This window comes from Manis pentadactyla, chromosome 10 (assembly GCF_030020395.1).
Source record: "Manis pentadactyla isolate mManPen7 chromosome 10, mManPen7.hap1, whole genome shotgun sequence".
Classification (NCBI taxonomy): Eukaryota; Metazoa; Chordata; class Mammalia; order Pholidota; family Manidae; genus Manis; species Manis pentadactyla.
Genome location: NC_080028.1, coordinates 84,545,755 through 84,571,340, shown reverse-complemented (window position 1 = coordinate 84,571,340; position 25,586 = coordinate 84,545,755). Strand labels below are relative to the sequence as shown.

General features: G+C 39.7%; 1 protein-coding gene and 1 pseudogene across 1 annotated transcript in view; one reads left to right on the top strand and one right to left on the bottom strand.

The window, feature by feature from the left end:
- ITGAM (integrin subunit alpha M) overlaps positions 1-24,911 on the bottom strand; it is a 63,917-nt gene extending 39,006 nt beyond the window's left edge. Inside the window, exons 1-12 of the mRNA XM_036927237.2 lie at positions 24,769-24,911; positions 22,535-22,640; positions 20,957-21,060; positions 20,576-20,646; positions 20,321-20,438; positions 15,849-15,979; positions 15,284-15,429; positions 14,400-14,553; positions 13,820-13,970; positions 13,106-13,179; positions 11,177-11,300; positions 10,776-10,918 (exon numbers count right to left, since the gene is read on the bottom strand). Of these exons, the coding sequence (XP_036783132.2) occupies positions 10,776-10,918; positions 11,177-11,300; positions 13,106-13,179; positions 13,820-13,970; positions 14,400-14,553; positions 15,284-15,429; positions 15,849-15,979; positions 20,321-20,438; positions 20,576-20,646; positions 20,957-21,060; positions 22,535-22,640; positions 24,769-24,796 (1,350 nt within the window). The 5' untranslated portion in view covers positions 24,797-24,911. The remainder of the gene's footprint in view (positions 1-10,775; positions 10,919-11,176; positions 11,301-13,105; positions 13,180-13,819; positions 13,971-14,399; positions 14,554-15,283; positions 15,430-15,848; positions 15,980-20,320; positions 20,439-20,575; positions 20,647-20,956; positions 21,061-22,534; positions 22,641-24,768) is intronic.
- Positions 15,987-17,113, top strand: LOC118933204 (prefoldin subunit 4-like; annotated as a pseudogene).
- Positions 24,912-25,586: the final 675 nt, after the last annotated feature.

Genomic DNA, 25,586 nt, shown 5'->3' with positions numbered 1-25,586 from the left:
TTCTGTCTGGTTTATCTGTCTCTGGATGTAAATAGTATGTTAAAGTCTCCTCATATGAATGAGTTGCAGTCTATTTCCCCCTTTAATTCTGTTTTACATATTTTGGTGCTCCTATGTTGGGTGCATAGATATTTACCACGGTTGTATCCTCTTGTTGGACTGAGCCCTTTATCATTATGTAATGTCTTTCTTTGTCTCTTGCTACTTTCTTTGTTTTGAACTCTATTTTATTTGATACAAGTACTGCGTTACTCCTGCTTTTTTCTCCTTATTATTTGCATGAAATATCTTTTTCCATCCCTTCACTTTCACTCTGTGTATGTCTGGGTCTGCAATGAGTTTCTTGTAGGCAGCAAATAGATGGGTCTTGTTTTTTTACTCATTCTGCCATTCTACATTTTTTGATTGGTGCATTCAGTCTATTTACATTTACTGGAATTTTTGATAGGTACATACTTATTGCCATTTTATTGCTTTCTGATTGTTTTTATAGTTCCTCTCTATTCCTTTCTTCCTCTCTTATACTTTTCTCCTGTTATTTGATGGTTTTCTTTAGTGAAGTGATTAGATTTCTCTTTTTTAATTTTTTGTGTATCTAATATAGGCTTTAAATTTGTGGTTACCATAAGGTTCAAGGATTGCTTTCTAACTATGTAACAGACTATATTAACTTGATGATTGCTCTATTTCAAGAACAACCTAAAAGTACTTCTTTTCTTTTCTTCTTCCTCCTCTGCATTTTATGTATCATGTCATAATCTCCATTTTTTGTGTATCCCTTGACTGATTTTGTGTATTATTGGTTTTACTACTATTGTTTTGTTTTGTTCTAATTTCATACTTGCTTGGTAAGTAATTGGTCTACTACCTTTACTGAGAGATTATTTTCACTGGTGAAAACCATTTAGACTTAAGAACATTTCCATCTACAGAAGTCTCTTTAATATATCCTATAATGCTGGTTTACTGGTTGTAAATTCCTTCAGCCTTTGTTTATCTGGGAAAGTTTTAATCTCTGATTCAAATTTGAATGATCATCTTGCTGGGTAGAGGATTCTTAGTTGAAGGTCCTTCTGTTTTAGTACACTAAATATATCATTCCACTCCCTTCTGGCCCAAAAAGTTTCTGCTGAGAAGTCTACTGATAGCTTGATGGGGTTTCCCTAATAAGTAATCTTTTTTCTCTTACTGGCTGCTTTCAATACCCTCTCCTTATCCTTAATCTTTGTCATTTTAATTGTCACATCGCTTGGTGTTGTCTTCCTGGGAGTCCTTTTGTTAGGGGATTTCTCACTTCCAGGACCAGGGTGTCTATTTCATTTCCCAGATTAGGGAAGGTTTCAGCAATTATTTCTTCAAAGAGACTTTCTACCTGGTTGACTCTCTCTTCCCCTCTGGCACCCCATTATGCATACATTGTTTTGTTTGGAGTTGTCACACAACTATCTTAGCAGTCTTTCATTCCTAGAGATTCTTTCTTCTCTCTGTTCCTCAGCTTCATTGTTTTCCTGTTCTCTAATTTCCATCTCATTGATTGTCTCCTCTACTTGTGGCAATCTATTTTTCATTCCCTCCATTGTATATTTCATTTCAGTTTCTGTAGTCCTCAGCTCTGAGTGGCTATTTTTCAGCTTTTCTATCTTTGTTGAAGTCCTTCCTGGGATCATCTATGCTTTCCACAGATCAGTGAACATATTTATGACTGTTACATTGAAATCTTTATGAAGAAGATTGGTGATCTCCATTTCATTTAGCCCTTTCTCTGGTATTTTATCCTGTACTTTTGTTTGGAACACATTCTTTTGCCTCCTCATTTTGTCAGGGTTTCTGCTTTATTCCTTTTTATTAGATATATCTGCTATGCTTCCTCATCTAGAGTGTAATAGCTTATGAAGAAGGCATCCTGTGGTACCCAGAAGCTTCAGACTCTTTACTCTCCAATGCCAGTTCTTTTTTGCAGTGGAACCATAGTTGCTGTTGGCGGGTTATGGGCAGAGCTGCCTTTCTGTCTGTCTGCCAGCAGTAGTAAATCTCAGTCCCCTGTGGATAGCAGTTCACTTCAACCAGCTCTTTGTGAGCTGAGTGGAGATGTTTCTGCTAGGATCATTGTGGGAAGAGTAGCCCTCTACCTGCCTTACATAAATGGTAATGGTGGTATAGCTGGGCTAAAAGGGTGGGTGGGGCAGTTGTGCAGCTCTGAGGCAGGCTTGGGGTAATTGGGCACTCAGTTGCACAGTTCTACAACATGGTGGCAGGGTGCCCTATGGCAGAGCACGTAGCCACAGGGCATGTGGTTGCGTGGCAGCAGGTCATGCAAATGTGCAGCACCATGTGGGCAGCCCACAAGGAAAAAGGAGTGCTTGGAGATGGCTCCCAGAGGCACATCCGCAGTTGGGCTGAGATAGAGCTGAGAAAAATGAGAAAGCCTCCCTCTGCCTGCCAGGCAGCAAAGTTTGACACTGCTGGGCTTAGAGGGCTGTGCAGACGGTCAGGTGAGCAGGAAGGTGTGCAAAGAAGCACCTTGGGGTGGAGCCACCTGTCAAGAGAATATAGTGTTTGGGGCTCCCACAAGGGCCCAAACTGTTGGGCTGAGGGAGGGATAAAGAAGTGTTGTCCACCTGCCCTTTTTCCTGTGGAGAGAGCTTTGTCCAACCCTCACCCCTCTAGCACCGGTAAATCTTTCAAATTGCTGTCTTTCTTTTGGGTCTCAGCAGGACCAATGGAATGTTTCTGTCCTCCACAAGTGGCTGGGTTCTCAGCCTCTCAGGGTGCTCCAACTCTCTCCAGTGTACAGCCCCATTAATCACCAAAGCCCAGTGCAATGTGAACTTGTGTTCCCAGAGCAGATCTCCACAGCCAGGTGTGCAGAGTTCCTGAGCACTTATTTCCTGCTCACTCCATTCCTCTTCCTCCCACTTGTGGAATGGAATTGGGGAAGAACTTGAGTCCTGATTGATCATGGTTCTGCCACTTTACCCTTCTCTGTGTGGTCTTCTCTTCTTCACCAGGTGTAGGTGGTCTGTTCTGCAGTCTTCAGGTTGTTTGCAGAGTTATTTGTATTTGCTGTAGGTGCTTCCTTGGTGTGGGGGGGATGAGATTTCCATCTTGCCTTCCTACTCTTGTCCCCCCACCCCAAAAACTATAAGACATTGAGGAAAGAAATTGAAAAATAAATGGAAAGCTTTTCCATGTTCATATATAGGAATAATTAATATTGTCAAAATGTCCATACTGCCCAAAGCAATTTACAGATTCAGTGCAATCCCCATCAAAATGCCAGTGGCATTCTTCACGGAACTACAGCAACTCATCCTAAAATTTCTATGGAACCATAAAATACCCCCAAATGACCCAATCTTGAGAAAGGAGAAAAAAGCTGGGCTATCATACTCCCTATTTTCAAACTACACTACAAAGCTACAGTAATTCAAAATAGTGTGGTTATGGCACAAGAACAGATACACAGACCAATGGAACAAAAGAAAGAGCCCAGAAATAAACCACATATACATGGTTAATTAATATATGACAAAGGAGGCAAGAATATACAATGGGGAAAAGACAGCCTCTTAGGTAAAAGGTGTTGGAAAATCTAGACAGATACATGCAAAAGAATGAAACTGGATCACTGTCTTACAATATACACAAAAAGAAGCTCAAAATGGATTAAAGATCTAAATATAAGACATGAAACCATAAAATTCCTAGAAGAAAACATAGGCAGTAAATGCTTGAACATCAGCATTAGTATTTTTCTCTGGACATGTCTCCCCAGGCAGGGGAAACAAAAGCAAAAATATACAAGTGAGACTACATCAAACTAAAAACCTTCTGCACAGCAAAGGAAACCATCAACAAAATGAAATAGCAATCTACTGTATGAGAGAATATATTTTCAAATAATATATTTAATAAGGGCTAATATCCAAAATACAGAAAGAACTTATGTAACTCAACATCAAAATAAATAATAATGTGATTAAATAATGAGCAGAGGACCTGAAAAGACATTTTTCCAAAGAAGACATGCAGATGGCCAACAGATACGTGAAATGCTTAACATCACTAATCATCAGGGAAATGCAAATCAAAACCACAATTAGGTATCACCTCTCACCAGTCAGAATGTCTCCTATCCAAAAAACAAGAAATAACAAGGGTTGGCAAAGATGTGGAGAAAAGGAAACCCTCATACATTGCTGGTGGGATTTCAAACTGGTGTGACCAGTATGGAAAGCAGTGTGTAGGTTTCTCAAAAACCTAAAAATAGAAATACCATGTGATCCAGCAATTCTACTTCTAGGAATTTGCCTGAAGAAAACAAAATCACTAATCTGAAATTACTATGCACTCCTATGTTTATCACAGCATTTTTTTAGAATAGCCAAAATATAGAAGCAACCTAAATGTCCATCAATAGATAAATGGATAAAAATAATGTTTTAGAGTTCATGAATAAGTGAAATTCTATGGCATTTGTCTTTCTCTACCTGGATTATTTCACTCATCATAATATGTCCTAGGTCCACGAATGTTGTTGCAAAAATATACAAGTGAGACTACATCAAACTTGCTCAACCATTAAAAATAATGAAATATCCATTTGTGACAAATTGCAAAGACCATGAGGACATTACACTAAATGAAATAAGTCGAACAGAGAAAGACAATTAGCATATGATTTCTCTTATATGTGGATTCTAAAAAACAAAACAAATGAACAAACAAATATTGACATATAAACACAAAGAACAGACTGATGGTTGCCACAGGGGATGGGTTGTGGGGGTGGATGAACTACATGAGGGGGGAACAAAACTCATAAGAATGCTTTATATCTTGATTTGGGTGCTTGTTACATGAGTATATATAGACATGTCAAAATTCATCAAGTTGTACACTAAGATTCATGAATTTTATTGTATGTACCTCAATATAAAAACATTTAAAAGAAATTAAAGGAGATACCAATAAATGGAAACACATCCTATGCTCATGGATAAGAATTAATATTGTTAAAATGGCCATCCTGCCTAAAGCAATCTACAAATTCAATGCAATCCCTATCAAAATACCAACCAACAGCATTCTTCAACAAACTAGAGCAAATAGTTCTAAAATTCATATGGAACCATAAAAGACCCTGAATAGCCAAAGCAATTCTGAGAAGGAAGGATAAAGCTGGGGGGATTATGCTCCAAGACTTCAAGCTCTACTACAAAGCCACAGTAATCAAAACAATTTGGTATTGGCACAAGAACAGACCCATAGACTAATGGAACAGACTAGAGAGCCCAGATATAAACCCAAGCATATATAGTCAATTAATATATGATAAAGGAGCCATGGACATACAATGGGGAAAAGACAGCCTCTTCAACAGCTGGTGTTGGCAAAACTGGACAGATACACGCAAGAGAATGAAACTGGATTATTGTCTAACCTCATATACAAAAGTAAACTCAAAATGGATCAAAGACCTGAACGTAAGTCATGAAACCATAAAGCTCTTAGAGGAAAACATAGGCAAAAATCTCTTGAATATAAACATGAGCAACTTTATCCTTGAACGCATCTCCTTGGGCAAGGGAAACAAAATAAAAAATGAAATGGGACTACATCATACTAAAAAGCTTCTGTACAGCAAAGGACACTATCAGCAGAACAAAAAGGCATCCTACAGTATGGGAGAATATACTTATAAATTACATATGTGACAAGGAGTTAACATCAAAAATATATAAAGAACTCACACACCTCAACACCCAAAAAACAAATAAACCTATTTAAAAATGAACAGAGGATATGAACAGACAGTTCTCCAAAGAAGAAATTCAAATGGCCAACAGACACATGAAAAGATGCTCCACATCACTAAAACATCAGGGAAATGCAAATTAAAACCATAATGAGATATCACCTCACACCAGTTAGGATGGTCAACAGAGAAAAGACAAACAACATCAAATATTCGCAAGGATGTGGAGAAAGGGGAACCCTCCTATACTGCTGGTGGGAATGTAAATTTGTTCAACCATTGTGGACAGCAGTATGGAGGTTCCTCAGAAAGCTCAAAATAGAAATACCATTTGACCCAGGAATTTCACTCCTAGGAATTTACCCTAAGAATGCAGCAGCCCAGTTTCAAAAAGATATGCACTCCTATGTTTATCGCAGCACTATTTACAATAGCCAAGAAATGGAAGCAACCTAAGTGTCCATCAGTAGATGAATGGATAAAGAAGATGTGGTACATATACACAATGGAATATTACTCAGCCATAGAAGAACACAAATCCTACCATTTGCAACATGGATGGAGCTAGAGGGTATTATGCTCAGTGAAATAAGCCAGGTGGAGAAAGACAAGTATCAAATGATTTCACTCATCTGTGGAGCATAAGAACAAAGAAAAACTGAAGGAACAAAACAGTAGCAGACTCACAGAACCCAAGAATGGACTAACAGTTGCCAAAGGGAAAGGGACTGGGAGAGTGGGTGGGAAGAGAGGGAGAAGGGGAATAAGGGGCATTACGATTAGCACACATAATGTAGAGGGTGGCACGGAGAAGGCAGTATAGCACAGAGAAGACAAGTAGTGACTATAAGATCTTACTACCCTGATAGACAGTGACTGTAATGGTATGTGGGGGGGACTTGATAATGGGAAGAATCTAGTAACCACAATGTTGCTCATGTAATTGTATATTAATGATGCCAAAATTAAATAAATAATAAATAAATAAAAATACTGCAATATAAAAAAAATTTTAAAGAAGAAATAAATGAAGTTTTGAAGGTTTGTTCATGTTGTAGCATTTACCAAGACTTCATTCTTGAAGTACAACATAGAGAATATAACCAATATTATTGTAATATCCTGGTATGGTACCAGGGGATAACTACACTTACCATGGCAAACATTCAGTAATGTATGTAATTATCAAGCCACATCATTATCTGAAACCAATATAATATTGTATATAAACTATATTCTAATAAATAAATAAATAATACTTCATTCTTTTTATGACTAAATAATATTACATTGCATGGATAAACCACGTTTTGTTTATCTATTCATAAGTTGATGGACATTTAGGTTCTTTCCACTTTTTGCTTACTATGCATAATGCTGCTATGAAAATTCATGTGTGAGTTTTTGTTTGAACACCTATTTTCACTTTGGGGGAGGAATGGAATGCCTAGGAATGGAATTTCTGGGTTATATGGTAAAGCTGTATTTAACTTTTTGAGGAACTGCCAACTTGTGTTCCAAAATGGCTATATTATTTTACATTCCCACCAGCAATATATGAGGGTTCTAGTTTCTCCACATCCTTATGAATATTTGTTATTTATTCATTTGTTTAATAGTCATTCTAGTGGTATATCTCTCTTATCATTTTTATTTTCATCTCCTTAATATCAACTTTTCCCTGAACATCTTTTCATGTGCCTATTGGACATTTGTATATCTTTTCTGGAGAAATGTCTATTTAAATCTTTTGCTCATTTTAAAATTAGATTATTTGTCTTTTTATTGTTGACTTGTAGGAGTTCTTTATATATTCTAAACACCAGACCTTAATCAGCCATATGACATATAAATAGCTTCTCCCATTCTTTTCATTTTCTTGACAGTGTCCTTTGATGGTCATAAATTTTTAACTTGATGAAGTCCAATTTTGTCCTTGTTACTTGTGCTTATGGTTGTCATATCTAAGAAATCATTGCTAGATCTAAGGTTACAAAAATTCACCTCTTATTCCTTCTAAGAGGTTTATAGCTCTGGTTCTTACATTTAGGTATTTGACCCAAAATGAGTTAATTTTTGTATATTCTGAGATAGACATGCAAATTTATTCTTTTGCATGTGGATATCCAGTTGTCCCAGCATCATTTGTTGAAAAGATTATTTTTTCCCATTAAATGAATCTTTATCAAAAATCATATGACCATAGATATATGGGTTTATTTCTGGACTCTCAACTCTATTCCATTATCTGTAAGTCTATCCGTATGCCAATACCACACTGTCTTGATGACTATAGCTTTGTGGTAAGTTTTGAAATTGGGAAATGTGAGTCCTCCAACTTCATTCTTCTTTTTCAAGATTATTTATTCTGGGTCCTGTGCATTTCCATGTGAACTTTAGAATCAGCCCTGCATTCCTGGGATAAACCATCTTTGGTCATGATGTATTATTCTTTTTTTTGGATTGCTGGATTCAATATTGTTTAGGATTTTTAAATCATTATTGGATAATATTGGTCTTTAGTCAACAAAAGGCCTTAAACTGAAGACTGACATAAACAGTTTCTCATTTAGAAAGTTTACTCTCCCACTATAGATTAGAGGAAGGCAACATGGGCCTCCATGAGACCAGTTAGGAGACTACAGCTAGATCCACAGGAAAGGTAATGATGGCCTGGGCCAGTAGAAATGGAAGGAGTAACACCATCAACAAAACAAAAAGGCAACCTACAGTATAGGAGAATATATTCATAATAACTCATAAATGATTCACCCAATAAAGGGTTAACATCCGTACTATATGCCTCAACACCAAATAAACAAATAACTTGATTAAAAAATGGGCAGAGGAGCTGAGCAGACAATTTTCCAAATGAGAAATCAAGATGGCCAACAGGCACATGAAAAGATGCTTCACGTAACTAATCATCAGGGAAATGCAAATCAAAACCACAATAAGATATTGCCTCACACTGGTTAGAATGGCCACTATCCAAAAGACAAGAAATAACAAGTGTTGGTGAGGATGTGGGGAAAAAGGAACCCTCCTACACAGTTGGTGGGAATGTCAATTGGTGCAGCCATTGGAAAGCATTATGGAGGTTCCTCAAAAAACTGAAAATAGAAATACCATTTGACCCAGTAACTGCACTTCTAGGAATTTACCTGAAGGAAACAAAATCTCTGATTTTAAAAGATATATACACCCCTATGTTTATCACCACATGATTTACAATAGCCAAGATAAGGAAGCAACCAAAGTGCCTATCAATACACAAATGGATCAAGAAGATGTGGTACATATACACATGGAATATTATTCAGCCATAAAAAAGAAAGAAATCCTGACATTTGCAACACAGATGGACCTAGAGGATATTATGCTGAGTGAAATAAGCCAGGTGGAGAAAGACAAATGCATAGGGTTTCACTTATTTGTGTAATCTGAAAACAAAACAAAATGAACAAAACAGCAGTAGACTCAGACACTGAGAAGAAATTGGTGGTTACCAAGAGATTGGGGTGGGTGGGTGGGATAGATGAGGGGGATAAAGAGGCAAAAAAATACTCAATCATAATACAAATTAGTCATGGGGATGAAAGCACAACATAGAGAATATAGTCAATGGTTCTGTAACATTGTTCTGTGTTGACAGTAACTGCACTAACTGGGGTGAGGATTTAATAATGTGTGTAACTGTTGAATCACTGCACTGTATACTTGAAACCAATATAATATTGTATATCAACTATACTTCAATTAAAAAACAAAATGGAGGGAGTAGATATGAGATGACTCTGTTTCCTATCCTTCTTCCCAGTGTTTTCTCCTACTCCCTCTACCCCAAATTATATACACTCTGAACTCTGTCTCATGCTCTTACCTCCTCTGGCCCTTTTTCTTTCCCCACTCTTCACTTTTCTAGTTCTTCTACCTTAACTTTCACTTCCTCCAGGAAGCTTTCCCTAATGTCTTGTGTGGGTACCCATCCCAACTGCTCTCATAACATCCCAACTGTCCCAGTTTTCAGTATGTATCACCTTGACTGTAATCTGCATGTGTAATACCTGTGTGTGGTGGGGAGTGACCAGCCAGCCTTCCCCATGTGACCCTAGACCATACACACAAAACAGAGAAGTAGCATCACATCCATACCTGACCTCCTGGAATCACCCTACACATTCCTTCCCACCCCACCCCTTGTATATGTCAGACACTGAAGCCATCCACAGTCAATGTGTGTTGGCAAAACCTATGTAAAGACCGCATGAAGAATTTGACTACTGACAAAGAATGATGACAAGCTGTTCAGGTATCAGAGCAAACTGGTTTCATCCATATATGATGCATTCATTGCAGGCCAAAGAGAACCACTGGTGAAAATTAAAGGAATACACACAGAACTGGAGGCACAATATCATGTGAGCAATCCTATTTCAGGGATTTTCAAGGATAATTTTGACTGGAGATTTTTGCCTCACACACCATATAAGATGCAACCACATTGCTTTTGGTAATACTCAAAATATTGAATTTTTAGGACTGCTCAGGCATGAACAAGGGGCTTACCTAGAATAGGTCCTACAAGTTCCCTGAGGTGCCCTGCCTGACCTCATGGTTGCTGGATCATGGGGAAATTCAAAGAGTACTAGGAAAGGGGCCAGAGTGAGTGGGGGAGGCACCTAAGGGAAACAAATATTTATTGACAGATATGGAATTATTTCAATATGTTAATAACTAGTGTGGCTATACTGGTTATGTACTGGTCAAATACAAGCTCTGTGTACAGGTAGACTTGTAGAGAGCTCTGTACCAGTTAAGTGCTGTTCATTGTTTTACAAAACTGAGAACAAATTCTCAAATGCAAAGCTGATCCCATGACTCTCCAGCTCAAAGCTCTCTGAGGGCTCTTTTACAAAACTGCCATGTGTGGCACCTGGAGATGCCTATCCTGAAATCTCTCAGCCCCCAAGATTCCTCTGTTTGTACATTCATGCACCACATGCTCTGCACTCACCTGGCTGCCCTTGATAACTGTGTTGGTCTCCCAGACACCAGCATTCTCTCTGAACATCACCACCAGGCCAGTGTGCTGATATCGAGGCGCTCCCAGAACCAGGCTTTGCACCCGGCTCCGCAAGATGACTTCAGCAGCATAACCTGAAGATGGTGATCTAAGAGGATATGTGCTGTCCCATGCAGACCCTGCCCCCTCTAGAAGGTCTATCCCTTGAGTAGGGGCAATGGGGCATTTCCCAGGCTTGTTAAGTTGGAGCAACTGGACCCTGACTAAAATTTTGAAATTTTAGTATTGAAAGCTATCCCAAGAGCCTATGAAAGATCCAGTGACATCTACAATAGTTGAGTTATACCATATTCTTACCCCTTGTTAAGAGTAACCTTGCCCTCTCCACTTACCCAAGTAAGCATCATTCATGTCTGAAACTACCCTGTTGATGAAGGTGAATTTATTCTTTGACTTATGTAGAAAGGCACCACCAGACCAGTCAAAGCTCCCCACAGCACCCAGCAAGAGACCATTCTGGAAAAGAAGGTAGAACAGGATTCAGCAATCTAAAGCTTCAATGCAACATTTGTATTTAACTACAAAAGACCCTGAATAACTAAAGCAATTTTGAGAAAGAAGAACAAAGGTGGAGGCATCATGCTTTCTGATTTCAAACTATGTTTCAAGGTTATCGTAATCAAACGGTATGGGACTGACATGAAAATAAACACAAAAATCAGTGGAACAGATATGTAGCCCAGAAATAAAGCCATGCATTTATTTCAGAGCCAAGAATATACAGTGGGGAAAGGACAGTCTCTTCAATAAATGGTTTTGAGAGAACTGGACAGCTACATGCAAAAGAATTAAACTGGACCACACTATCATATACCACTCACAAAACTCAATTCAAAGTGGATTAAACACTTGAACATAGACCAGAAACCATAAAATTCCAAGTAGAAAACAGCTCCTGGACATTGGTCAAGGGGATGATGTTTTGGATTTGGCAACAAAAGCAAAACTAAACAAGAAAGACATCAAACTAAAAAACTGCACAGCAAAGAAATCATCAACAAAATGAAAAGGCAACCTGTAAAATGGAGAAAATATTTGCAAATCATGTATCTAATAAGAGGTTAATATAGAAAATATAAAAATCTCATACGACTCAAATAACAAAAAAACGAACAACCCAATTTTAAAAATGGACAGATCTGAAATGACATTTTTCCAAAGAAGACATACAGATGGCCAAAAGGCACATGGAAAAAGTGCTCAGTGTCACTAATAATCAGGGAAATGCAAACAAAACCATAATGAGAAGTCACTTCACACCTGTTAGAACAGCTTCATCAAAAAGACAAGAAATAACAGGTGTTGAAAAGGGAACCCTGGTGAACTATTAGTGGGAATTTAAATTGGTGCAATCACTGGAAAACTCTGGAATTTCCTCAAAAATTAAAAATAGAACTACCATATGACCCAGTAATTCCACTTCTGGGCATTAATTTCACTTTCTGTCAGTGAAAACACTAACTCAAGAAAATATCTGCCCCTTCATGTTCATTACAACATTATTTACAATAGCCAAGACATGGCAACAACCTAAGTGTCGTCTGACACATGAATGGATAAAGAAAATGTGGTATCTATATATACAGATATAGATATAGATGTAGATATAGATATAGATATATAGATATAATATTATTCAACCATAAAAAAAGAAGGAAATCCTGCCACTTGTGACAATGTGGATGGACCGTGAGAAAGTCAGAGAAAGACAAATACTGTGTGATCTCACTTACATGTGGTATCTAAAACAAAACCAAAAATAAGTGAACTCACAGACACAGAGAACACAGATTGGTAGTTGCTGAAGGAGAGGGTTGGGGTGTGGGTGAAATGTGTGAAGGGGGTCAAAAGGTACAAACTTCCAGATATAAAATAAATAAATTCTGGGGGTATAATGTACAGTGTGGCAACTATAGTTAATAATACTGTATTGTATGTTTGAAAATTGCTAAGAGAATAAATTTTAGAAGTTCTCATCACAAGAAAAGAAATTATAACTGTGTGACATGATGGAATTAACTAGACATATTGTGGTGATCATTTCACAATACATGCACATATATTGAATTATTATATTGTACACCTGAAGCTAAAATCATGACTTATGTCCATATCTCAATAAAAAAGAAAGAAAAACAGGACTGACAAAGAAGGGAGAAGAGACCACTACTGCCCATTAAAGAAGTACCCTCAATAGAGAAGCGCCCCCAAACCCTTGTGCATCTTTCTTCTTTTCCCTCACATTTAATAAAACCACTTACAGAGGTGATGGCAGCACTGAAGCCTTCCTGAGACATCTCATACTCAAAGGAACTGGTACTTCCCATATGAGTACCTGTGGCGAGGAAAACTTTTTACATTAAAGAAAGCAAGAGAGCCCAGACTAGGTGCCAGAAACTCAAATGCTGTGGTAGCCAGACAAAAGAGACTCAGATGGGAGCTATGTTGAACTAGAAAGCATATGTCCCTTTTAAAAGGATGGTGGCTACTCAGCTCCAGCTACTCTTTGCCAAGTGGGAATGGGGTTCTCAAGGTGTCTCATATACCAACTTTTCAAATGAAGCCATAAATCCAGACTGTACATGAACCTTTCCCCAATTTTTAAATTATTTTAGTCAACAAACATTTATTGAGCACCCTCTGTGTACCAAGCACTACTAGGCACTGGAGATACAAACAAATAAATGTTGGCAACACATCCTATTTTTTGGAAAAGTACCATATGGGATTTGGCTCCCTTCACGTCCAATTTTTCAGCCTATAGGCAAGACTTGCCAAGTTATAGATAAAATTCTAGGTCCTTCAATTTCAAAGTAGTTGACCCAGAGTTGCTGGGAACTGGAGGAAGTGGAGAGGGTTAATGCTGAGTGTCAGGATACAAAGGGTTAGGAAGTTCAAATTTCTAGAGAGAAAAACATGTTTTGGGTGAAGGCCTGCCTCTGGAGCTGCTTCAAAAATAGAGAACCTTAGCTCACCCTCAATTGCAAAGATCTTTTCCTGAAGCTGGTTCTGAATGGTCTTCAGAGCTTCAAAGTTATTCACCCGGAACACATGATCACGAACTGGCTTGGATGCAATGATATTAAGCTCTTGGCGGGATCTCAAACTGTTAAAGGCATCTCCCACCTGTTACCAAGGAACAGAGGCCAAATCAAATGCTCTCTGGGGGTAGTAGTCTCATCCAGCAAAGAAAATTCTGCAGGAAAAGAATCTGAAACAATATGAAATGAGGGATTGCGCTAGAAGGCCTCTGGGACAGGCTGCCAAATGTAGAAAGCAAGTAAAACATCTGATTACAGACTCATGAGTGAGCCCAGCCAAGTTCATAAAAAGTGCCCAGCTGATCTACAGACTCACTTACTGTTTTAAGCCACTGAATTTTGGGATAGTTTGTTACATGGCATCATCATGACAACAGTTCACTGATACAGGTGCATATATGGGGTATAGTAGTGACACCTGCCATTTTGATTTCATCGATATTTGCAAATTCAAGGGAGGGTGTATCCAAGAAGAAACCTTCCACAGAAGCATTCAGAGAGCCACATATCCTACCCCAATGACATAGCGAATGACCCCCGCTTTCTCTGCTTCAGGGATGACATCCTCATACTCTAAGGGATCGCCAAACTTTTCTCCATCTGTGATGACAACTAGGATCTTAAGGGCATTCTCCCGGGCTCCACTGCTGCTGTGAAACAGTTCTCTTCTGTCCAGGGAAGAGGAGGGAAAAGTCAAATGCAAGCAGAGATACTTTTAGTTTGGGAGGGAACATCAGCAGTCACAGACTCAGGTGCAGCCAGGCACTGTCTAGGAGGAGCTTGGGCTCTCTGAGGCAAACACTAAGATGTGGCTGCTCCAAGACCTGGGAAGACAGCAGGAGAGGGGAGAAAAGTGGAGGGAGAGGAGGCCTTTACTGCCTTTATATACTTTTTGCATAAGTTGATTTTTTTAACTGAGTATTATTCTTTTTAAATTAAAAAAATTTTAATAGGCTTAACTGGGCCCTCATCAAACCCTTCCTGGTTCCTTGCAGGGACTCCCTTCCTCATCTTCCCAAACTTTTGTCCCAGCTCCCACCCTCACCTTTACAAATACACACACAAAAATCAAAGCAAACTTTCCAAAACAAGTGGTGATGTCTCCCCACTGCTTAAAACCTTCAATAGAGCTCAGTGACTTTTAAGTTGCCTTTAATGATTTGGCCTCAACTTATCTTTCTAGCCTCCCTCCAGCCTTCCCATCACTTCCACTTTTACTTCCACCTTTACTCACAATTTATATTTCATAAACACATCATGCCCAGTCTCTTGTCCACACCTTTACTCCTGCTATTCCTTCTGCTAGAAATCCCTGTCTGAACAACTCTCCTCACTCTGCAAATCCAGCTAAAAATATCACCTCCTCCTTCTACCCTAAGCAAAGAGGGAAGAACTTACATTACTTTGAGGATTCCTGTGGCAGTATGTGTCCTTCCAAGCAGCTGTTTTATTGGCCTCACCAGCGATCCTGGGTTAGGGTTTTTCTTGAAATCACTGAAGGTGAAATGAGTCTGGAATTCTTCAGAGTACTGCATCAAAGAGAACTGGGAACAGGTACCTGGCATTACACTGGAGAAGGTGCTCTCCACCCTCTTAGCCATCTGCCAGCAACACCTAAATCAATCTTGAAACACTGCCACCTCCAAATCCCTCCAAATTTTGCACTGCCCAATCCTTCTGCCTCACCAGGACAGAAATCTGCCATCAGATCTCCCTCCTCAGTAGTAGAACTCAGCCAGACATAGCACATGGATTTCATCCCCTATGCCAACTTCCCTGAGGGCTAGAACAATGCTGTGGCTGTGTCCAAACAAAGCAGGAAAGATAATTATGAAAGAAAACCATGATCAATTGGCAATTTGGCAATGTCTGCAATAGAAATAGGAGAGAAAGTGGTGGCCTGGTTGGCATGTATTTGCCATTCTTATGTGGGCTGTCCTCTAACCTACTCATTGACCCTCACCAAGGTTTTAGACTTTTTAAATTGACTCATCACAGTTGAGACAAACTCCTTCATCCGCTGAAAGTCATTCGGGATGATGCTACCAGAGCCATCAATCAAGAAGGCAATGTCACTCTCTTGCTGAGGGCACTCTGGGGAAAGGAAAAAAGAGCACGAATTGATTAATCTCTAGAGACTTGGGGTACATTTTTTGCATGTCATCTCTCTGCTGAGAAATGAGAATAAAAAGTAAACAAGATGCAACCTATGCTCCAAGCTAAATTAAAACATGGACATGGTCCCAAGATGGCAGCCACCATGAAGAAGACAGCTGCAGATGTCAATGTTACTTTTGAAAAGCAACAAAATATAAACAAATTTTCACATAATACAAGTAGAATCACATAGCTGAAGGAAGAAACAAAAGAAAAAAGAAACAACTCCAAAATTTAGAAGATGCTTGAAGGACATGCTTGCAGATGACTGCTTAATGATACTTAATCGAATTGGTCATATTTTCATTACCATTCTCAAGAATAAATTCAAGAAATGTTAAAAGAAGCAAAGAAAAATTTGCAAGAAGAAACTGACACCTTAGAATCCAGAGTGAAATCAATTCAACAGGTCTTAGCAGACTGAAAGCTCAGTTATATGCAAAATTTGGGAGCAGCATAAACCTTAGAGCTGGCAAAAGGTAAACATTTTGCAATACTTTTTTTAAATGTGCTTAATAAACTCGAATGTTGTTCAAAATGATTTTTTAAATGGACAAAGGTGTATGAAAAAAATGGTTAATTCTGCTCAAGGGAGTCAAGGAAAATGGTCATATTACAGTTACCTCATGAAGAATGAGAAATAATTTGCCAGTAATACAAAGGCAGAAATAGTTTACAGGAAAAAAAGGAATAGGTATGCCCCAAATCCATTTGCTACCCTCCTCCACTCAGCTTTGTGGCCTGGGATGTCAGCCTACATGGATCACATCAACAGGGCTCCCTCTGGCTTCTAGTTGGATTTACCCAATTAAGAGCCTTAACAGAAGACTGGAAAGAGGGAGGAGAGTGAAAGTAGAGTATTCTCCCTTCAGCCTCCTCCCTGCAAGGTTACTTTAGGCCAGCTGGGCCCATCAACAGTTCACTGCTCCTCTCAAGGGGCCACATGACTCTCTCCCTTTCCAGATTCTGGTGACTTCTCCCTTCCCTTGTCCCATCAGCCTAGGGTAGTAACAGCTCGACCGCTACTCACCCTAGATTTCTGCACCATCTTGTAGTTTCCTTAGACCCTACCACACCTTTATTAGTCCCTTTGTAAATAAACCTTCCTCAAATTATGAAAATTGGAGTGTGCTGTCTATTCCAGTTGAGACCTTGACTGATACAAAGGGTATAGGCCTAAAATGATTCTGGCAGGACCAAGGGATGGAAATGGCACTCTGAGGGCAAATCTATGTTATGGGATGGAGATGAGGCTATGGCATTAAGAAGAGAACAGTTGGGAAGAGCCTCTCTAATCCAAAAAGCAGTTTGACTTTATCCTTTAAGCAGTGGGAGCCATAGAAGGGGCTTAGAAAGGGAAGTAAAATGATCTGTTTTATGTTTTAGAAAGATTGCCTAGCAGTGAAGAGTTTCTATTCATGATTGAAACATTGGAAACAACCCAAACATCCTTCCATGAGCAAGTGGATGAATTAGTGAATGGGACTGTGGTAACTCATGCAATGGAATACTACTCAGCAATAAAAAGGAAAGAACTACTGGTACACACAACAACATGCATTATGCTACTGAAAGAAGTCAATCTCAAAAGGTTACAATTCCATTTATGTAGCATTCTTGAAAAGACAAACTATACACAGTGATGGAGAACAAATCAGTGGGTGCCAGGGACTAGGGGTGATGGGGAAGAGGCAACTATTAAGGGAGAGCATGAAGGATTTTTAAAGGGGTGATAGAGTTCTTTTGTATCCTGTTCATGTTTACATAAATCTATACATATCTTAAGTTTGTGACACAAATTGAAAGTATAGATATGTAGGTGTTTATAAATACATGGAGTAGCACCAGAAGAAGACATAAGAAACTGGTGATGTGACTGCCTCCCAGGAAAGAAACAGAAGGCTAGGGATCCAAGAGGGAGACATTTTTACAGTATATCCTTTAGTGCCTTTTGAATTTTGAACCAACTGCATGTATTATCTATTTTTAAAGAAATGAAAAATTTTTTAAAGAAGAGTTTTGAAGTACTGAGAGTGAGGACTTAAGAGAAAAATTGGTGATGTGGGGAACTGAAGTCACAAATTTGGATATGATAAGGCAGGAAGAACACATGGACAAGAATAGAAGCTGTGACCCAGTACTCCTAGGTGGGTGAGGAGGACAGCCTGGAGATGAAGCTTAGCATCAGCCCTCAGTAGAGAGATAAGCAAGAGAGAAAGGGGAGGAGAGGAGAGACAGGAAGGACAGGGGAGAGAGGGAGAGGGAAGAGAAGAAAGGAAAAGAAGAGATAATCTGAGGCCAAGGTGTTTGGGGAAGAAAGAAGATCTGCAGGTCACATCAGAAAAAGTGAGTGAACATGAGGATAAAAAGAGATCTTGCATTTAGTTATTCACAGATGTCATTCTTGCAAATCTATAGATCTTCAAGATCTATTTGATGGGTGGCCAGATAACAGATGCCAGAAGGTGAAGAATCAATGACATGGGGGAAATGGAGACAAGAAGAGGGAACCATCTCAAGAATTTTGGTGGTGAAGTGCAGGAGAGATGGCAGAGGATGGGGAGGAAACCAGGGAGAGGGAAGGCTATTTTATTGCAGTCAGTTTTAGAGATTGATTGTTTTTGAAATATGGGTAGCATGAACATGTTTACATTCAAAGGAGGGGGAGAAATTTAAGAAGATGATTGAAGATGTGGGCTTCCAAATTGGTAATGTGAGAAAACTTCAAGAGACCAGATGGAAGAATTCCTCATGAAAAAGACAGGACTTCCTCTAAAACTAGTAAGACATTGGTACCACTGTAGAAATTTGAAAAAGGAGAAGCGGGGAGTGGAGGGCATTCATGCCCTGACAGCTTTGGTTTTCTTTGTGAAGTAGGGAAAGTTATCCATGGAAAGCAAACTACAAAGGACATAGCTTTAAAAAAATCTATAAAAAGAAGACATACCTGCCCATGGTTCCAGAACCAACTTGGAGACAAGCAAAAAGCCCAACAGTAAAGAAATCAGTGGCAGAGAGCAGCTTGAAAAAAGATTCATTCACTGACTCATTCTTTTTCAATCAACAAGTATTTTGGGAACAAGGATATAGTAGGCAGCCACCATGATGGTCCCCAAGATTCTCACCTCCTGGTAATAACACTTACATCCCTCTCTCTTGAGCATGAGCTGGACTTTTGATTCACTTCAAAGGAATACATTACAGTATAAGTAATGAGCTGTTACTTCTGAAATTATATGACAAAAAGACTGTGACTTCTGTCTTGGATGCTTACTCTCTCTTGCTGTCTCAGTCCCTTGTCACTCACTCTGAGGGAAACCAGCAGCTCATGGAAATGAAGTGCTCTATGGCCCATGTGATAAGCAACTGAGGGAAACCTCCAGCCAGTAAGGACTCAGGCCCTCAGTCCAACAACCTTGTAAGTGAGCTTGGAAGTGAATCTTCCTGTAGTCAAGCCTTCAGATCAGAACACAGCCCTGGTTTAACAACTTAACTTTAATCTCATGGGGCAGAGGCACCCAGCTAAGCCATGCCTAGATTCCTGATTCATAGAAACTGTAACATAATTAATGTTTGTTATTTTTAGCTGCTAAGTTCAGGGGCAATTTGTTAAGCAGCAATAGAGGCAAGAGTGTAGAACCATGAAAAAGCTAAACAACATCCCTTCTATCGTGGAACCTCCATTCCAGAGGAAAGGACAGATAAGAAACAAGTAAAATATAAATAGATATGAAATGGTGAAATAGGATGAGGTGGTAGGGAGTAATGGTGGGAATAATTAAACAGGCTACTCAAGGAAGGCCTCTTTGAAGAGGTGACATTTGAGCTGAGATGACAATAATGGGTTGTCAGCTGAAATCTGGAGAAAGAGCATGCTAGGCTAAAGGAGTAGTATGTGCAAATGCCCTGAGACAAGAGCAGCTTAATGTGATTCTTGGAGAAGAAAGGCAGCCAGAGTGGTCAGACCTAGAAGGGATGAGAAAGAAGCTGGAGAGGTGGAAAGGAGCCATACCATCTAGAGCCTCAAAGGCTATGGCCAGGAGAACAGGTACTTACTCTAAGAACAATGGTTGGAACATCATCTCAAAAAGATGAGTAGCTATAGCAGGACTTTTCTTAAACCTCCCTAGCTTCTCTCTATTGGAACTCTGTTCCCTCACCCTTCTGCACCTAGACCTCTAAGTCACCTCCCAGACTACGAATAGTACCCAGCCCAGTCCTGGCCCAGCCCTCTGGTCTCATGCTGCCTATATGTACTCACTACCAAAGGCAACCTACCTCTGAGGACCTCTGGGAATCTTTGGGGCTGCTGCAGTAGGTTGGACCCAAACAGGAAGCAGAAGCCATTCACATAGGTGTTCTCCTTACAAGTTTGGTGCACAGTGGGGCCACAGGCCTGGGGATCAAGTACAGGTGGGAGGGGCTGTTTATTCTTTCTCCCCAGCATTTCCTCCCTCTGCAGACCCCAGCCCCAGAAGCCTTGGGCCACCAACTCCCTCCCTCAGGATACTCCTGTGACCCAGGGTAACTCACCAGCAGCCGGAAAGGTTTGGTGGCAAATGCCAAAGAGAAGCCCAGGGACATGTTCACAGCCTCTAGGGGAACTGAGGGGACAGATAATATACATAGTCATCCTCGGGGAGAAGAAAAGGACAGTTAAGAGCAGGACAAGGGTCACCTTGGCCTGGGTGACACAGAGGTTTGACAAGTCAAGGAGGTACCCAGGTCATGGGAAAGAAACAGGGAAGGGGTGCCTGAGGGTGTCTAGGTAATCTGCATACAGCACAGAGACTGGGGAGCTGAACTCCTGGGCTTCCACAACAGACCCCCAGAACCAAGGCAATGCCTGGCAAGTCCAGGTGTATGTGTAGGTGCAACCCTAGCCCTGGGTCCCAAGGCAGGGCAGTGACTCACCCTGCAGGTGGATGGGCTCACACGCGGCCATGCTGTAGTCACACTGGTAGAGGCCACCTGTTTGGTTGATAGCCTTTATCTCCTGGGGGGCTCCAACCACCATTCTGTGGGGAAAGGTGGGAACATATCACCATGGGGACAAGAGAAACCTCTGCCATGTGGGGAGAGAAAACCATGGAAGTCCTGCCACCCAGAGGAAAGTGGGGGAGCCAACCCACACGTGGATTTCCCAATGCCCAGAAAAAAGAGGAAGACTCAGCAACAAAAAAATTGCAAAAACTAAATCTTGGAATGGGAAGGGCCTAAGAATGACACAAAACCTGGAAGACGTATAAAAATGAATACACTCAGCTACACAGTCATTTAAAATAAATGTATGTGATAAACTACCATAGACAAAGTCAATGACAAATGATAACTGGGAGAAGGGAAATTAGCAACTCATACCCAGAGTTTCTTTCCTCAATATAGTCAGAATTCTTACAGACCAATAAGGAAAAATACGAACAAACAAACAATAACCCAATAGAAAAATAGTCAACAGAGAAGAAAACATTCACAGAAAAGAAAATACATCTTTCAATTAAAAAGGAATGCTATTTCAAGCTAAATTGATATATCATTTCTCACATACTCAATTTGCAAAGATCAATAAGTTTCATAACACAATGGGTTGGCAAATGGGTGAAGACATAGATATTGATGTAAATTTCTGGTGTGAGTTTAAATTTTTGCCATCTCTGTAGAGAGTAATCTGGGAAGATCTGCTGAAATTACAAATTCTTACGTACCCTTTGATCCAGCAATTCTAGTTCCAGTAATTTACTTCCAAATATAGTTGCACATATGCAAAATTTGCACATATGCATTGTTTATATAGCAAAAAAACCATCTAATATCCATTAAGAAATTTAAATGTAATATAAATTGTAACACCTTCAAATAATAGAATATGATGCAAGCATAAAAAAGAATGAGTAAGCTCTCTATACACTTTTTTGGTAAAATCACCACACCTTATTAAGAAAAAAAAATGCAGAGGACACCATACAGCAGAAGCCAGCAAACTTTTCCTGGAAAGGTAATATTATTTCCATATTATTTCTGTAAAGGTAAATATTTTAGGCTTTATGGGCCATATAGTCTCTGTCACAGCCTCTTGATTCTGCCATTGTAGCTCCAAAGTGCCATAAACAGTAAATGGGGAGTTGGGGTGAGGAATCAATACAATTTATTTACAAAAATGGGCAGCAGGCTGTAGTTCAAGTATGATGTGTGCTACAAATAGTGTGAGGGGTGGGGAAGTTAGGGAAATGTGGAGGTATATACAGTGTAGAATTTTTCTGGAAGAACACAAAAAAAACCATTTACCAAGGAACCTCCTGGGAAGAGAATTGGGGGAAGGGAGTGCAGAGGAGGCTTCTTTTACTGTCACCTTCTTTTATATCTTCCAAATTTAGAACCCTGTAACTGTATTGCCTATTCAAAAAAAATCAAGGAAATTGTGATTTTTTTTTCAGGTATTGAACTCTTACAGGGAAGACATGTTGAGACAGGGAGGCCATCTGCAACCCTTACCTGGATCCTTCAAGCTGGACCACGCTGTGCCCAAAGCCCCTTGCATTCTCTTGAAAGATCTTTACAGTTTCAGTGTCCAGGTTGAATCCATGACATAAGGCCAAGACTGGAGAGAGAACAACAGGGGGTGAGGGTCAGGTGGAAGTAGGTAGCATATAGTTAAGAAAGCAGTTTGCCCTCCTGTTCCATACATCTTTGCTGCCAGCATTCAACCTATCCCAGCCTGGAGATGTCTGCCTCCCAATCCAGCCCTGGTAGCCAGGGGTAGATATTGGCACACTTTTTCTATAAAGGGTTAAATAATAAATATTTTAAGCTTTGTGAGCCAAGAGACAAGTAGGGTATATTACGTAGGTACTTATATAATAAGAGAGAAAATGCATTTCTACACATTTTTCATTTATTAAATTCAAAATAAAATAATTGAGTGTATTTTTTGTAATAAAAATTTACTAATGAACAAAAAGCAAATAAGCCAATTAAAAAATGGGCAGAGGAGCTGAACAGACACTTCTCCAAAGAAGAAATTCAGATGGCCAACAGGCACATGAAAAGATGCTCTACATCGCTAATCATCAGAAAAATGCAAATTAAAACCACAATGAGATATCACCTCACACCAGTAAGGATGGCCAACATCCAAAAGACAAACAACAACAAGTGTTGGCAAGGATGTGGAGAAAGGGGAACCCTCCTACACTGCTGGTGGGAATGTAAACTAGTTCAACCATTGTGGAAAGCAGTATAGACATTCCTCAAAAAACTAAAAATGGAAATACCATTTGATCCAGGAATTCCACTCCTAGGAATTTACCCTAAGAATACAGCAGCCCAGTTTGAAAAAGACAGATGCACCCCTATGTTTATCGCAGCACTATTTACAATAGCCAAGAAATGGAAGCAACCCAAGTGTCCATCAGTAGATGAATGGATAAAGAAGATGTGGAACATATACACAATGGAATATTTTCAGCCATAAGAAGAAAATAAATCCTACCATTTGCAACAACATGGATGGAGCTAGAGGGTATTATGCTCAGTGAAATAAGCCAGGTGGAGAAAAACAAGTACCAAATGATTTCACTCATCTGTGGAATATAAGAACAAAGCAAAAACTGAAGGAACAAAACAGCAGCAGACTCACAGAACCCAAGAATGGACTAACAGTTACCAAGGGGAAAGGGACTAGGGAGGGTGGGTGGGAAGGGAGGGATAAGGGGGGAAATGGGGCATTACGATTAGCACACATAATGTAGGGGGGGGTTACAGGGAAGGCAGTATAACACAAAGACAAGTAATGATTCTATAGCATCTTACTATGCTGATGGACAGTGACTGTAATGGGGTATGTGGGGGGGGGACTTGATAATGAGGGGAGTCTAGTAACCATAATGTTGTTCAAGTAATTGTACATTAATGATATCAAAATTTTTAAAAATTTTTTTAATTTACTAATGAGACAAATAGAATTCTTTGGGGGAGATAACAGTTCACTTCATTGGGATTCAAAGTTCTTGTTCCCTATCATGAAATCAATTCTAAATGTTTATCTGGGACCTATGGCTCACAGTTTGTACAAAAACAGGTGGTGAAATTTTTGCCTACGCCCACAGGCCACCATTTGCTAACCCCTGGCCTAAGGACCACCAACTTGAGGTGCCTTTAGCTCCTCTCCAAACTTCACCCTGTGTTCCCTCCCCACTGATTTGCCCAACAATCAAGTTCCTAAAGACTCAGTTAGGCAATTTCCTTCCTATGTAACTCTCAAGCATTTCTTTCTCTTTGACTCATTCTCCACAAAACACAGATTAAAAGGAAATAAACTTGAATTATTTTGATCAGTCATTCATTCAACAAACATTTATACCCTGGGTCCTTGGAAAATGAACTGGAGGCAAAGTTGAGGTAGTGAGATGGAATTCAAGAAGAAACACTCCAACAGAATACCTGCTGTGCCCCCTTAGCCACGTCATTGTACCTCTTTGGACACAGTGTCGGAATCTGCGAAGTGAAGAAGCCAGCCAAACCCCCTGCATAGTCTATGAACTTAGTCCAAGTTTCTCTGGCCCTGACTCTTGGTCTGGCTCTACTCTGCTTCCTGAATCCCTTCCCTAAACACCCTTTGTCTCTCCCTGTCTACCTCCTGGATGGTCTGCACCCTTTCCCTCTGCTCACAGACTCAAAATTTCCCTCCCTCATTATTCTGAGGGCCCCCCACCAGGCCCCTGGCTCACCTGTTAACAGAAGAACTTTATGAATCATAGCTGGAGTGAGCAGGAACAGTGGGGCTACACACTCCGCCGAGCGAATTAAAGGAAGCCACCAAAGCCAGGAAGGACAGAAAAAGAGAAGTAGGAGGCAGAAATCTGGCGAAGAGTCAAAGGAAGAGGGCGGCGGCTCAGCGAACACTCAGCATTGTTGACCCTTCTGTAGCTATACACAGCCTGTGCTCCCTCCCTACCCAATTTCCTGGCCCAAACCATCAAAGTCACTATCCCAAAGGTATCACCTGTTTGCCCACCTTAATCTAAGGGCAACTCAGGTACAGAGAAACCCAGTGCTTTTTTAATATTAATTTCCTTAAAAAAATTTTTTTTAAAGCATCAAAAAAAGCCCAGGAATTTTCACTTCCAAGAATTTATCCTAAGAAACAACTGAGAAGTACAGTCAAAGGTGTATATGCAAGCTTGTTCATTGAAACATTGGTTTTAACAGTGAAAAACTAAAACAGCCTAAATAATCTAACAACAGAGGAATGGTTGAATGCTCTCACTATGATATATCGTTATATCCATCGTGTTAGTCACTTCTAAATCTGTTTTTAAAGACACAGGTGCATACTTTCATGGAATGTGATTGTTAACATGATCCCCAAGCTAATGGTTTTTTTTCACTATTTCCCGAACACATTTTCACTTGCCTCTAACTTTAGTTTCTTAATAACCAGAGCAAATAAATGTTTGCTCTCCGAATAAAACTCCATAAAAATTCTCTATGTGTGGTTTTAAAATTACCTATTTAAAAATATGTGCATGTAGGAAAATCAAAATGT